The sequence below is a fragment of the Pseudophryne corroboree genome, chromosome 10, assembly GCF_028390025.1.
Source record: "Pseudophryne corroboree isolate aPseCor3 chromosome 10, aPseCor3.hap2, whole genome shotgun sequence".
NCBI classification, from domain to species: Eukaryota; Metazoa; Chordata; class Amphibia; order Anura; family Myobatrachidae; genus Pseudophryne; species Pseudophryne corroboree.
The window spans coordinates 285,052,616-285,068,612 of NC_086453.1; the positions used below are offsets into that span (position 1 = coordinate 285,052,616).

The 15,997-nt window shown below is 47.9% G+C and overlaps 1 protein-coding gene across 1 annotated transcript in view; it reads right to left on the bottom strand.

Annotated features, from left to right (window-relative positions):
• THAP7 (THAP domain containing 7) overlaps positions 1-8,421 on the bottom strand; it is a 162,742-nt gene extending 154,321 nt beyond the window's left edge. Inside the window, exon 1 of the mRNA XM_063943328.1 lies at positions 8,343-8,421. Within this exon, the coding sequence (XP_063799398.1) occupies positions 8,343-8,396 (54 nt within the window). The 5' untranslated portion in view covers positions 8,397-8,421. The remainder of the gene's footprint in view (positions 1-8,342) is intronic.
• Positions 8,422-15,997: the final 7,576 nt, after the last annotated feature.

Here is a 15,997-nt window from a genome sequence, read left to right on the forward strand (position 1 = left end):
CACTGTAGCGGGCACAAGAACCCGGTGTCCAAAGGAAGCATCCTGGGAAGCGGCAGTATCGAAGGCATAGAACCTTATGAACGTGTTCATAGAGGACCACGTAGCCGCCTTGCACAATTGTTCAAGGGTCGCACCATGGCGGGCCACCCAAGAAGGTCCAACAGACCGAGTAGAATGGGCCGTAATGTGAGCAGGAGCTGATAGACCAGCCTTCACATAAGCATGTGCAATCACCATTCTAATCCATCTGGCCAAAGTTTGCTTGTGAGCAGGCCAGCCCCGTTTGTGAAATCCAAACAGCACAAAGCGAGAATCAGATTTCCTAATAGAAGCAGTTCTCTTCACATAGATACCGAGAGCCCGTACCACATCCAAAGATCGCTCTTTGGGAGACAGATCAGGAGAAACAAGTGCCGGAATCACAATCTCCTGGTTAAGGTGGAACGAAGAAACCACCTTAGGTAAATATCCGGGACGAGTCCTAAGAACCGCCCGGTCACGGTGAAATATCAGATACCGGGAACTACAAGACAAGGCACCCAAATCCAGCACTCTTCTAGCTGAAGCAATAGCCAGCAGAAACACCACCTTAAGGGAAAGCCACTTAAGATCAGCCGAACCAAGAGGTTCAAACGGAGACTCTTGTAACGCCTCCAAAACCACCAACAAGTCCCAAGGAGCCACAGGCGGGACATAGGGAGGTTGGATACGCAACACACCCTGAGTAAAGGTATGCACATCAGGTAAGGTCGCAATCTTTCTCTGAAACCACACCGACAAAGCAGATACTTGAACCTTGAGGGAGGCCAGACGTAGGCCTAAGTCCAGGCCCTGCTGAAGAAAGGCCAACAACTTGGCTATACTAAACTTGGAAGCGTCATAATTGTTAGATGCGCACCAAACAAAGTAAGAATGCCAGACCCTATAGTAAATCCGAGCAGAAGCCGGTTTCCGGGACCGCAACATAGTTTGAATGACCGCCTCAGAAAACCCTTTAGCCCTTAAAACGGAAGCTTCAAGAGCCACGCCGTCAAAGACAGCCGGGCTAGGTCCTGGTAGACACAGGGGCCCTGAACGAGGAGGTCCGGGCGTTGAAGAAGTAGAATTGGATTCTCTGACGATAGGCCCTGTAGGTCTGAGAACCAGTGCCGTCTGGGCCACGCTGGAGCTATGAGAAGCAGAATTCCTCTTTCTTGCTTGTACTTCTGAATTACCCTGGGCAGGAGTGACACCGGAGGGAACATGTACGGCAGCCGAAACCTCCACGGTACCGCCAGCGCATCCACGAATTCTGCTTGAGGATCCCTTGTCCTTGCTCCGAAGACCGGAACCTTGTGATTGTGTCGAGACGCCATCAGATCCACATCTGGAAGGCCCCACTTTTCCACTAGGAGTTGAAACACTTCTGGATGGAGGCCCCACTCTCTGGCGTGTAAGTCCTGACGACTGAGAAAGTCCGCTTCCCAATTCAGGACTCCCGGAATGAATATTGCCGATATGGCCGGTAGATGGCGTTCCGCCCAATGTAGAATCCGTGAGACTTCCTTCATTGCCAAACGGCTTCGAGTGCCACCTTGATGGTTTATGTAAGCCACTGTGGTGGCGTTGTCCGACTGTACTTGAACAGGACGGTTCTGAATTAAATGCTGGGCCAGGGTCAACGCATTGAAGACTGCCCGCAATTCCAGAATGTTGATTGAGAGGAGAGATTTCTCCTTGGTCCACCGACCCTGAAGGGAGTGTTGCTCCATCACCGCTCCCCAACCTCTTAGACTGACATCTGTCGTCAACAGGACCCAGTCGGATATCCAGAAGGGACTGCCCCTGCAAATTGTTGGTCCTGGAGCCACAAGTGCAGCTACAGACGGACCTCCGGAGTCAATGAGATCATGTGAGACCTGATCCAGTGAGGTAGGCTGTCCCACTTGGCTAGAATCAGCCTCTGGAGGGGGCGAGAATGGAATTGAGCATACTCCACCATGTTGAATGCTGATACCATGAGGCCCAGCACCTGCATCGCCGAATGTATTGACACTTGCGGACGAGAAAGGAAGCAACGAATCCTGTCCTGAATCTTCAGGACTTTCTCCTGAGACAAGAACAACCACTGGTTATGAGTGTCCAATAGCGCTCCCAGGTGCACCATGCTCTGAGCAGGGACCAGGGAGGATTTCTTCCAGTTGATGAGCCACCCGTGGGCTTGTAGAAACCGGACAGTCATATCCAGATGACGTAGGAGAAGTTCTGGGGAATTTGCCAGGATTAACAAGTCGTCCAGATACGGCAGTATCCTGACCCCTTGACGGCGGAGTACCACCGTCATCACCGCCATAACTTTGGTGAAGACTCGCGGAGCCGTAGTTAAACCAAAAGGTAACACCCGAAACTGGTAATGGAGGTTGCCAATCGCAAACTTCAGGTATTGCTAATGTGACACTGCTATAGGAATATGCAGGTAAGCATCCTGTATGTCCAGGGAGACCATGTTGTCCCCAGGTTCCAAGGCCAGAACTAAAGAGCGAAGGGTTTCCATACGGAACTTGGAAACTTTCAAAAACCTGTTCAATGCCTTGAGGTTGAGAATGGGCCTGGAGGACCCATTCGGTTTTGGGACCAGAAACAGCGGAGAATAGTACCCCCGACCCCTCTGAACAAGAGGCACCTGTAATACGACTCCTGTATCCAGGAGGGTCTGTACCACCGAATGTAGAGTGTTTGCCTTTGTCTGGTCCAACCGGATGTCTCTCCGGCAAAATCGATGAGGGGGTCGGTTTTTGAAAGCTATGGCATAACCTTGAGTGACGACTTCCCATACCCAGGCATCTGAAGTGGTCTTCAACCATTCCTGGGTATACCCTAGAAGCCGGCCCCCCACCCTGGGATCTGCCAGGGGGAGGCCCGCCCGTCATGCGGCAGGCTTATCGGTCTAGGAAGCTGGCTGACGGGCAGCCCAGGCTCTTTTGGGCTTCGGCTTACCAGGTTTGGAAGTGCGGGCCTGCTTGTTGTACGCCTGACCTTTTGCTTTACCTGAAGGATGAAAGGGGCGAAAGTATGTACCTTTAGCCTTCGACACAGAAGGAGCGGTACTTGGCAGACAGGCAGTTTTGGCAGTAGCCAAGTCAGCCACTATCTTATTTAAGTCCTCCCCAAACAGAATATCTCCCTTGAAAGGCAGTACCTCCAGAGTTTTTCTAGAATCCAGATCCACAGACCAGGATCTCAGCCACAATATCCGGCGAGCCAGGACTGATTTAGTAGAGGCCTTGGCTGCTAGGATACCAGCATCAGAAGCCGCCTCTTTAATATATCGAGAAGCTGTGACAATATATGACAAGCATTGTCTAGCATGGTCAGAAGAGATTTCAGCTTCTAACTCTAGGGCCCATGCTTCAATAGCCTCTGCAGCCCATGTTGCTGCAATAGTGGGCCTTTGTGCAGCACCCGTGAGGGTGTAAATCGCTTTCAGACAACCTTCCACACGTTTATCCGTAGGCTCTTTTAGAGACGTGATGGTGGTGACAGGTAGAGCTGAGGAAACCACCATCCTAGCCACATGTGAGTCTACTGAAGGAGGCGTTTCCCAATTTTTAGATAGCTCTGGCGCGAGGGGATAGCGAGCCAGCATCTTCTTTTGAGGCACAAACTTCTTTCCCGGGTTTCCTCAGGGTTCCTGACGTATATCCACTAGGTGGTCAGAGTGAGGTAAAACTTGTTTAACCACCTTCTGACGCTTGAACCTATCTGGTTTCTTAGGAGGGGCGCATGGCTCGGGATCATCCGTAATCTGTAAAATCAACTTAATATCCTCCAAAAGATCAGGAACATCCACATGTGAACTACCCTCCCCCTCAGCAGTATCTGTGTCAGAATCTGTCATCAGACGAGGTGTCAGTGACAGCAGTGGATTGTGAAGAGATAAGAGCTCGCTTAGAGGACCCCTTGGTCTTAGCCGAGCGTGGGTCAGACTTTTTAGTAGTCAAGGACTGGTTCAACTTCTTCAATTGAGCAGACAAATTATCCGCCCACGGCGGGTTAGCTGCAGGGACCACATACAGTTGCACCGGCATAGGAGGTCCCATAGGGGGTGTTAGTTTAGTAACTAGTGTATGTAGAAGTGTGGAGAAAGTAGCCCACGGTGGGTCATTATGCACCCCCATTGCCACAGTCCCACTGGGGGGCAAGGAGCCCCCAGAACCAGAGCCCACAGCTGCTATGGTCTCCTCATAGGGATCTGTGGCTTCAGCAACACCAGCAGTGTGTTCAGCCCCAGAACCGTTACCTTCAGAAGCAGACATGATATAACTTGCAGTATCAGGTAACACAGTACAATTGTCAGCAGCACAATACCTCTTGCCCAAACCCCTGCACAGTGTAGTCAGCACAAGCAGGGATACAGGAGAGACATGGTGACTAAAATCACAGAGAAAAATCCGTGTTAAAGTATATCTTGTGAAAATCCTATATAATTATAAAACCTGCCCCCTCAGGTTATAGAATATAGGGATAGCAAGTTGAGTGAGAGACATGAAATGGAAACCGCTCAGCAATCTAATGCACACACATATAGTCACAGTTATACAATGCAGAGGTTATTACTAACAATAATACTGCACTGGACCAGCTTATATATATATATAGCTATGTAGTCAATAGATATAACACTGCACAGTAAGAACTGGATGTATATCACAGGGTACTTGTATCAGAGAACCCTGACTAAATGCACTCTTTCTTAACTATCACTGTCTAATTGACATGTAGAATACTTAAGTGTCATGTAAAGTCACAGCGCTGTCAACCAGGCGGCTTTCAAAGGAGAATTTGCCCAAGCAGTTCCAGGAACAGTGTAGCTGAGAGAAATGGCACCCAAACACTGACAGGGAGTGAGGGAGAGATAGATATGCAGCCCCACGGTGGGCACATTTGCTGGAAATGGCACCCTGGGGCTAGGGGGTGGGGGGGGGGCTCCAGGTCTAAGCCTTATCCCCTCTGCTGGCAAAACCACCAGGTACTACGGGCTACACACAAAAAAGGTTTTAAGAGAAAACCTGACCTGCACCCAAGCCCTGGTGATCTAGTGGGATCGCCTGTACTGCCACAGTGTCCACCGCCAGCGCGCATGGCCCGCCTCCCACCGACCGCGCCGGATCGCGATAAAGCACGGGTCCCGCGAGCGGGACCCACTCACCACCTCCCGAAGCGCGGCCACCAGAGCCGGATTAAGGGGGGGGGTCCCGGGGATACGTACCCCGGGCCCCCCTTTCCAAAAGGGCCCCCTGCCACAGCACAGATCGGATCTTTCTTCAATCCGATCTGCGGTGCAGCGCTCACGAGCCCCGGCTCCCCGCTGCCCTGTCCCTCCTCCTCCTTCAGTACAGCGTGCGGCCAGTGCCGTTTAGCGGCGAGCGGCTCACTTTGTGACTGACTACTTATCTCCTCCCTCTCTCTCCCCCCGAGCGCTCCTGCTCGGGGGGCGGGGCTTCGCGGAATGACGCGTTTGCGTCGTGACATCACGACGCAAACGCGTCATTCCGCGAAGCCCCGCCCCCCGAACAGGAGCGCTCGGGGGAGAGAGAGGGAGGAGAGGAGATAAGCATCGAAGGAGGAGGCGGCCGGCGCGAGGGACGTGAGTCGGCGGAACCCGAAGAGCGGGAAGATGTAAGTATTTTTTTTCTCTTTTTCTCTCTCTCTTCCTCCCTTCCTCCCCCCCACTTGACACCTGCCTGCCGCACTATGTAAAATGAGGATACCTTCCGCACTGTGTAAAATGGGGGCACCTGCCGCACTATGTAAAATGAGGATACCTTCCGCACTGTGTAAAATGGGGGCACCTGCCGCACTGTGTAAAATGGGGATACCTTCCGCACTGTGTATAATGGGGGCACCTGCCGCACTGTGTAAAATGGGGATACCTTCCGCACTGTGTAAAATGGGGATACCTTCCGCACTGTGTAAAATGGGGGCACCTGCCGCACTGTGTAAAATGGGGACACCTTCCGCACTATGTAAAATGAGGATACCTTCCGCACTGTGTAAAATGGGGGCACCTTCCGCACTGTGTAAAATGGGGATACCTGCCGCACTGTGTAATATGGGGGCACCTGCCTGCGTACGGTGTAAAATGGGGACACCTGCCGCACTGTGTAAAATGGGGACACCTGCCGCACTGTGTAAAATGGGGACACCTGCCGCACTGTGTAAAATGGGGACACCTGCCGCACTGTGTAAAATGGGGATACCTGCCGCACTGTGTAAAATGGGGGCACCTGCCGCACTGTGTAAAATGGGGATACCTGCCGTACTGTGTAAAATGGGGACACCTGCCTGCGTACTGTGTAAAATGGGGACACCTGCCTGCGTACTGTGTAAAATGGGGACACCTGCCTGCGTACTGTGTAAAATGGGGATATCTGCCTGCGTACTGTGTAAAATGGGAACACCTGCCTGCGTACTGTGTAAAATGGGGACACCTGCCTGCGTACTGTGTAAAATGGGGACACCTGCCTGCGTACTGTGTAAAATGGGGACACCTTCCGCACTGTGTAAAATGGGGATACCTGCCGCACTGTGTAAAATGGGGATACCTGCCGCACTGTGTAAAATGGGGATACCTGCCGCACTGTGTAAAATGGGGACACCTGCCTGCGTACTGTGTAAAATGGGGACACCTGCCTGCGTACTGTGTAAAATGGGGACACCTGCCTGCGTACTGTGTAAAATGGGGACACCTGCCTGCGTACTGTGTAAAATGGGGATATCTGCCTGCGTACTGTGTAAAATGGGGATATCTGCCTACCGTACTGTGTAAAATGGGAACACCTGCCTGCGTACTGTGTAATATGGGGACACTTGCCTGGTGTAATGTGTAAAAAGGGGACTTTTTTTATTTTTATTTTTTCCCCCTGTGGTGGGTGTGATGATATCAGACGAGGCCACGCCCATTTTAATCAGGCCACACACCCTTGTCGGGAGCGCGCGCGCATGCTTTTTCTTTTTCTGGCTATATGGGGGGGGCTCGCAAAATTTTTTTATAGCAAGGGGGGGGGGGGCGCATTTTGAAATCTGGGAGCCAAATTGTCTAGAAACGGCCCTGCGTGCGGCGCACTAATGACGGAGCCGCAGGCTTGCTGAGCCGGACAGCAATTGGACAACTGAGCCGTCGCTCAGCTGCGCTGACTACAGCTCTAAGAAGAGTGCTCTAACAGCTGTAGTCAGGGCAGCTGAGCGACGGCTCAGCTGTCCAATTGCTGTCCGGCTCAGCAAGCCTGCGGCTCAGTCATTGGCGCGCCGCACGCTGAACTGAAGGAGGAGGGATTCTTAGATAAATTATATATATATATATATATATAAATCCCTCCTCCTTCAGTGGACTAAAAAACTAATAAAAAATATAATAATAATAATAATAAAAAATAATAATATATATATATATATATATTTTTTATTAGTTTTTTAGTCCATGGGGGCCCCCTGCAATTTAGTACCCCAGGCCTCCCGGGGCCTTAATCCGGCTCTGGCGGCCACGCGATCCCGGAGATCCCCCGTTGTGTGTGCCTGACTCAGAAGAAAACCGGAGCCTCCTGCTGTAGTTACCCGGCAACCAGGGCTCGGGAGTGTACAGCACCGCTGGGGAGAGATGGAGCTGCAGCAGTGAATGTCACTAGACATGTACACACTGCTACAGCCCTTATAGTCTTCCCTTTTCTTCTCAAAAAAAGCTCTTCTTAGGGCTGCCCAGAGCAGCCCCTCTGTTATGTGCCTGCTATCTGCGGCACCAACTACAAAACTGAGCTCCTGTGCAGGGAGGCGGGGTTATAGAGGAGGCGGCGCTATGCATTCTGGGAACAGTCAAAGCTTTTAAGCCTGTTGGTGCCTTGGATCAAGATCCTACTCTACACCCCCTATGTCTTTCCTTGTGGAGCCCAGTGTACCCCGCAGCAGAAATGTATTTTATTTATTTATTCCTATTCATATGAATTATTACTGCGCTCTCATTCTGGTTCGGTATATTGGGCATCCTGCTTCGCCTGCCCCCGGCGGCGTCACGTTACACCCGCAATCATTGCGGGCAAATATAATATCCCACTAAGTATGGGACCCAATCACTCCACCACCACCCCATAATGTTGCACGTGGTGGTGGTGGTGGTGGTGGGGGAGGGGGGGGGGGGGTTTGATGCAAGACCACGCCTCCTTTCTGTACACATGACAAATTCTAGGTGCTATGTACTTGCAAAGTAAATGACAGATCGACTAATATTTTGCATGTGGAGGGGTTAAATTGTGTGACTTTGAAAGAATTATAATGCATTAGCCATTAAAATGCCAGGGTCTGAGACATACCTGCCTTCTGTCCCGTAATGTCCAGAAATACCTGAATTTTACTAGGGCAGGCATTCCCAACCACAGTCCTCAAGGCACATCAACAGTGCAGGTTATAGTGATATCCAGGCTGCAGCACAGATGGTTAAATCAAAATAACTGAGCTACTAATGAAGTCACCTGTGCTGAAGCCTGGATATCACTAAAACCTGCACTGTGAGGGCTGTAACACACTGGCCGGTTTCTCCCGGATGGCAAAAAGCCGGACAAACTTTGTCCGGCTTTTTGCCATCCGGGAGAAACCGTCAGAGTCTCGCACACAGGACGGCTTTGAGCCGTGTGTAATGCTGTGCGCATGCGCAGCATCAGACACGGCTTCAGAAAAAACCGTTGTGTGTGAAAGCTCCCCTTCACACACACGGTTCACTGGCTGCAAAGACGGCCCGGCGGCCGCCCGGCCGCCGGACCTTCAAGTGGTGAGACCCGGCTGCAACCCGGCAGCCGGGCCGGGGCCGTGCAGTGTGAAGGGACCCTAGCCCTCACACTGTTAACTACAATGCCGGCACGGGAAAAAGACGTCCGGCTTTTTCCCGGCCGGCAAAAGCCGGGTAGTGTGTTTTAGCCCTTAGTGTGCCTTGAGGACCGTGGTTGGGAATGCCTGCACTAGGGCCTGCTGGAATCCAACACATCCTCCCACATCCCATTCATTGTGGAAAGTGGGTTGGGCTCTAATGATTCATAGCATGGAACCATGAAAACGCAACTTGTATTATCAGACCCCAAGAGCTTAATGAAGACAGAAATGGTATAAAGAGATTTTATATTTATTTATATTTATTTATGCTTATTTTTTAGTAATTTGTAGAAAGCTTTTGGAATATCACTTTAAATGTGCAATGGCTCGCAATGCTTCGTGAATCAAAACAAAATTTTTTACTTCAACAGAAATATGTATAGTCATGTGACACATAGCCTCTTGGGCGCACTTCATAGCGCATGACATCTTCGCCTTTGCCTACTTTATGTTGATTAAAAAGTGAGAAAGTCAAATACAGTAAGTTATGGATTATGGGGGTCATTCCGACCCGTTCATATGCAGCAGTTGTTCACTGCGGTGCGAACGGGTCAGGACTGCGGCTGCGTGGCGCCCGCAATGCTCACGCATGTCATTGCCCGGCAACGCCACCAGCGCAGAAAGTGACTGCAGCGGCGATCGCATTAAGACTGACAGGCGTGAGGTGTTCCGGGGCATCAACCCTTTTCAAGGTGTGGCGAGGCTGATGTCAATCCCGGGGCCTTCGTCACTGGATCCGACGCACAGGGTAAGTAAGTCTGACCCTGGCCTTGTTTTGCAGGAAACTTTTTCAGCATAGCAGGGCTGCACAAGCGATCGCAGCCCTGCTATGCTAAAATGCACTCCTCCATAGGCGGCGTCAAGTTGATCGCACGGAGCAGCAAAAAGTTACTACGTGCAATCAACTTGGAATGAGGGCCAATGTGTCCTGTGAGATTGGAGTAATTGAGGTTGCTGCCCTGCCTGTGACAGATGTAGGTGTATACATAGAAGTTCACCATCACCCTGTTTATGTCACAGGCTGTCACAGCATGTGAGGAGGAGATGGATGCAGATCTGCGTCCATCTCTGAATAAGGTCCTAAGGCTTCATTGGGCCTTAGGGCCGGACTTCCCATCTGGCACTTCTGGCAAATGCCAGAAAGGCTGATGTGTTGGTCCAGCCACACAGAGAGACAAGGCTTGTCAAGCAGCTCAGCCTCCCAGCACTCTGATTGGCTGCCTGGCATAGAGAGATGGGGTCGTACCACGAGGTGCGGCCCCCGTGACTCGTGGCACACCCCTGTGAGCTGTAACCAGCTCCCCTTTTTGGGCAGGCGCACACAATTACATGCCAGGGCTGTGTAACAGCCCCAGTTCATCCCTGGTAGGCCCTAAAGAGCAACATTTGGGATATGGAGATCGGGTCCTCGCGCACAAGCCTTCAGCACACACATACATACAGTCACACATATAGTATAAACATACATACTATCACACACATATACACACACATACATACATACATACAGTCACACAACATACATGCATAATATCACACACATATACAGAAATACAGTAACACATATATACACATACATACATACTATCACATACATACAGTCACACACATATACACATGATTTACATACATACAGTCACACATAAATACACATACATATATACTGTCACATGTAGACACATACATACTATCACAAACATACATACATACTATCACACACATATACACATGATTTACATACATACTATTGTAGACATATACACATACATAAAGTCACACATACATATATACTGTCACACACATATACACATACATACTATCACACATATATACAAACATACATTCAGTCACACATATACACACAAATACACAGTCACACACACACACATATACTGTATACATATACTGTCACACACACATATACACATACATATATACATATATACACACATACATACAGTCACACACATACATACCTGTATATACTGTCAGACACATACAATTACATACAGTACATACTGTCACACACATATTCACCTAGATATATTAAGAATTAAGGTTCAAAAAGGTTCAAAAAGGGTTGAGATTGCCTATAGGATTAAAAAAAAAAGGGGCAGACTAGATGGGCCAAGTGGTTCTTATCTGCCGTCAAATTCTATGTTTCTATGTATAAACAGTCACACACATATACTCTAGCAAAATCTAGCAACAGGGCCCTTAGCAGACTAGAAACTAAATGCAAATTTATACTATAAGGAGTGTCTGGACGATAATAGGAAGCTTTTGTGCCCTACCATCTGGATCCTTGGTGATAAAGCAGGATCCAGACGAAGTATAGTTACCCAATGTATAGGGTGCTATGTTGAATATAATTCTCATTTTCTGTATACATCCCATATTTAGTGCTAATTCTCAGTATCTTATTCTATAAATATATATGGACAACAGCACTCTGCCATCCCTCTGTATGCTGGATGTACAGTAATACCCAGCATCTGTTTGTACGCTATGCCTTCCGTCAGACCCAAATTAGGTCACTGCTATATAAATCCTTGATGTGCATAGACCAAAATATAGACAATTCCTCTGAACACCATAATATATTTAGTATTGCAATTTGCAGTGAGCACAAACACTCGGAGTTAGTGAATCTATATAAAGCTGGAATGTTCAGTATGGAGTATAGAAAAAAAAAAGATGTTTTCTCTCTGTATATTTAGCATTGGAATGTGATGTGAGCAAGATCTGCCTGAAATAAACCTGTCCTATATAAAGCATAGAAAAGTGTCTATTTCTACACATGCTTAGGACTGGAAGCTCATACACCCTCTGAATTATGGTGAGCCAGTACCATGGGCACTATACACTAATCTACGTAGGGCCACAATGTAATTTTTGGAGTCATATATAATTTTTAGTCATTACATTCAACAAAGCTCTTCTCAAAAACGGCGTAGTGCTGAGTTTCTCATACCATAGGATTTTTGTAGACAGAAAAGAGGAAAGAGCAACACACATGCTGCATGGTTACTCGCATTACAATGCAAGCACCCCCTAACTTATCTAGAGCGGATCCCGCCCCCTCACTATCCAGACAAACAGGGACTATTCCCACTAGTGGGTGTCCACGACACCCATAGAGTGGGAATACAACTAATGGCAAGTGGCTTGTTGCGTTTGCAAACACTGGCACCCCCCAGACCCCCCCCCGCCCCCGCCGGCATTCTTCGGCCGGGATCCCGGCGTTGGAATGCTGACCGCCGGGATCCCGGCCGCTGGTAATGTGATACACACCCATCTAGGGAGACACCCGTCCCGAGCAGTTGTTAATGTTATGCCCAATAATAGTGTCCTAGTTTATTTTCTAAACCATTGTAGTACCTCACTTATTGTTATCCCCCATAGTAGTACAGTATCCTAGTTTATTCTATGATCCATAGTAGTGCCCTAGTTCACATTTAGTCACATTGTAGGGCTGCCAGTACACATTATGCAACACAGCACTTTTCCAATTCACATTATGACATACTGTGTCCCTAGTTTATATTATGCCACACTATAGTGCCTCCACTTGATATTGTGCCGCATTACAGCGCCCCAGTTCATATTATATAACATATTAATGCCCTCCAGCTCATTTTATTCCACATTACAATGAACAGGTTCAGACGCATAACTAGATATATTGTAGGCCCCAGGGCAAAAGTTTGTAAGGGCCCCTATGTACAAGGTTAATGGCTAAGAAAGGTATTTTAGCACAGGTGATAGCAATCAAGGGAAACCCAGGAGCAGAGAATCCTGTCCCTCCTGGAGAGGGTCATGTTGGGAGGTATGTACATGTAACAGGTGGGCCCCTCTCAGCTCTGGGCCCCTTAGCAGCTGAACACCCCGCACCTACATTAGCTATACCCATGCCTCTGCGTACACTCAGTGATACGTATGTGCTGTAAGGGTTTTCAGGACTTTTCGGGCTTGCACAGTACCAAAAAATTGCTCAATTACACAAACTTCGGCTTTGCATCCACCTTTATATCAGGCCCTGTATCGCCATCACTTAGCACCCGTGTTTGGCCACAAAACGAAATTTATGCAAAATTTTGCTCATCCCTATAACTGATCTTCCTTAGCAACAGCTGCAACAACAGACACAATCGCTGCAGTTCACTTTGTTTCACTGGCTACAGATGTTGCTAAAGAATGTAATTTAAAGAATGTATCAACAACCATCAACATGTGTTTCTGGGTTTCTACGGTACAAACTATTTTAGGCAAAAGCCCCATTTCAAGTATCAAGCGTAATGGATTTAATTAAGCAACATCTTTTTTGAGTGGGTTTTCTCTGTACTAACTTCTTCTAGTTCTACAAGTGCCAGGATACACAAGCAGGTAATGGCTGCCAGTGCGTACTGGGGCTTGTAGTTCTACACAGTAAATTCATATTTTATTAACATTAGCTCAGTGGTTCCCAAACTTTTCTGAATCACGGCACCCTAGAGTATCAGAATTTTTGTTCACAGGAACCCCTAGGCCAAATGTTTCTTATTGAGAAAGTCAAGAAAAGATATTAAATTAAGTCAATTTGCTAATCTCATAAACATCATTTCGCTTATCTCAAAATATCTCCCAACCCGACCTCTTCGCTCTTCAAAAGACTCATCCACACTCATTACTCGCTCCCACTCACGATTGTAGGACTTTCATTGGCTGCACCCACTCTGTGGAATGCCCTACCACGTACAATAAGACTCTCTTCTAGTCTCCAAACCTTCAAGCGTTCCCTGAAAACTCACCTCTACAGGCAAGCGTATCAAATTCCAGAACCGCCCACATAACTTTCATAAACTTTCCTATCAAATTGCATCCACTCTGCACAGTCCACACATATCCTCACATGTCTTCTCATCTTTCCTCTCGACCCCGGTTCATCATTGCTGTATGACCATATCTTACAGCCCACCAAGAACCTTTGCAATCTGGTGGACAACTATGCAAAAGATAACACCTATCCTTGTGTATACATGCCTATTTCCCTATAGATTGTAAGCTTGCGAGCAGGACCTTCCTACCTCTAAGATTGTTTGTTATTACCCAGTTTTGTTATATCATTGTTATTTCCAATTATAAAGTGCAATGGAATTTGCTTCGCTATATAAGAAACTGTTAATAAATAAATAAATAAATACATAAATAAATAAATTGTGTTTATATGTCATCCTTTGGTTCAGTTATGTGGTGAGGGGCAGGATTCAGGGCCTTATTTAGGTTTGTTAGAAAACCAGAAAAGTTAGCAATAGGTCAAAACCATCTGCACTGCAGGTGGGGCAGATGTAACATGTGCAGAGAGAGTTAGATTTGGGTGGGCTGTGTTTAAACTGAAATCTAAATTGCAGTGTAAACATAAAGTAGCCAGTATTTACCCTGCACAGAAACATTATAACCCACCCAAATTTAACTCTCTCTGCACGTTACATCTGCCCCACCTGCTGTGCAACATGGTTTTGCCCAATTGCTAACTGTTTTGGATTGTTAACAAACCTGAATAACCCCCTCAGTTGTTCGTCCACATAATTTTTGATGGAAGCCACCAACACTGGTTTTGTCTATTACATTGACCGTAAATAATTTGAATTGGTCATGGATCACCAACCCAGGGCAACCTTGCAAGTACCCCGAGGCACCCCAGGGTGCCACAGCACACAGTTGATGACAATAGGTGGTTGCAATGACTCATGATGCACTTGTGATCACCAATGAACATGGGAACACCTCCCAGTTTAAAGATGTGGTGTTCAATGTTTCTACAAAGGACAGCTGCGCTGAGTGAGTGACTGGTGGAATAGTTACCACTGGTACAAAGGCTGGATTACATTCCTGAGGCATCTGACTGTTGCATGAGCAATTGTTGGCTTGGATCACAAGCTGTTTGATTGGTTGATATAACTGGATGCTAGTGACAAGTTTGAAATCCTATTTGTGTACAGATTCTGTGAATACTCTGCTCATACATTGCATGGCATTGTCTGTCACGGGTTACTGTGGCATTAAATGCCAAGTGAGGTCAGTGATAACTCACCACCACCTTACTGTACTTTGCCTGCATCTGCACGCCCACTGCGAGAGTACACATGCCCACCCCCTGCGACTGCACACCTGTCACAGCCTTTGCATTGGCTTACACAAGTAATGTTTAAGACAAAAAAGCAGATTTAGCAAGGACCCCCCCCCCCCCTGCAATTTGAGACCCCCCCCCCCCCCTTTCCTCGCTAATTATGTTTTAGGCTGATTGTAAATAAAGTCCATAATGTGGTGGAATGAGGACAGCACTGCCCAGCTCACGTCAGGAGCCGGCCATTAGTGTCCAAACCAGCCGACAGAGGGCCTAAGTCAGACCCGATCATAGCAGATGGGCAAAACCATGTGCACTTTGGCAGATATAACATGTGCAGAGAGAGTTACTGTAGATTTTGGTGGGTTATATTGTTTCTGTGCAAGGTAAATACTGGCTGCTTTTTTCTAACACTGAAATTTATATTTCAGTTTGAACACACCTCACCCAAATCTAACTCTCTCTGCAAATGTTATATCTGTCCCCCCTGCAGTGCACATGGGGGGTCATTCCGAGTTGTTCGCTCGTTATTTTTTTCTCGCAACGGAGCGATTAGTCGCTAATGCGCATGCGCAATGTCCGCAGTGCGACTGCGCCAAGTAAATTTGCTATGCAATTAGGTTTTTTATTCACGGCATTACGAGGTTTTTTCTTCGTTCTGGTGATCATAATGTGATTGACAGGAAGTGGGTGTTTCTGGGCGGAAACTGGCCGTTTTATGGGTGTGTGTGAAAAACGCTGCCGTTTCTGGGAAAAACGCGGGAGTGGCTGGAGAAACGGAGGAGTGTCTGGGCGAACGCTGGGTGTGTTTGTGACGTCAAACCAGGAACGAAACTGACTGAACTGATCGCAGTTGCCGAGTAAGTGTGGAGCTACTCAGAAACTGCTAAGAAGTGTCTATTCGCAATTCTGCTAATCTTTCTTTCGCAATTTTGATAAGCTAAGATTCACTCCCAGTAGGCGGCGGCTTAGTGTGTGCAAAGCTGCTAAAAGCAG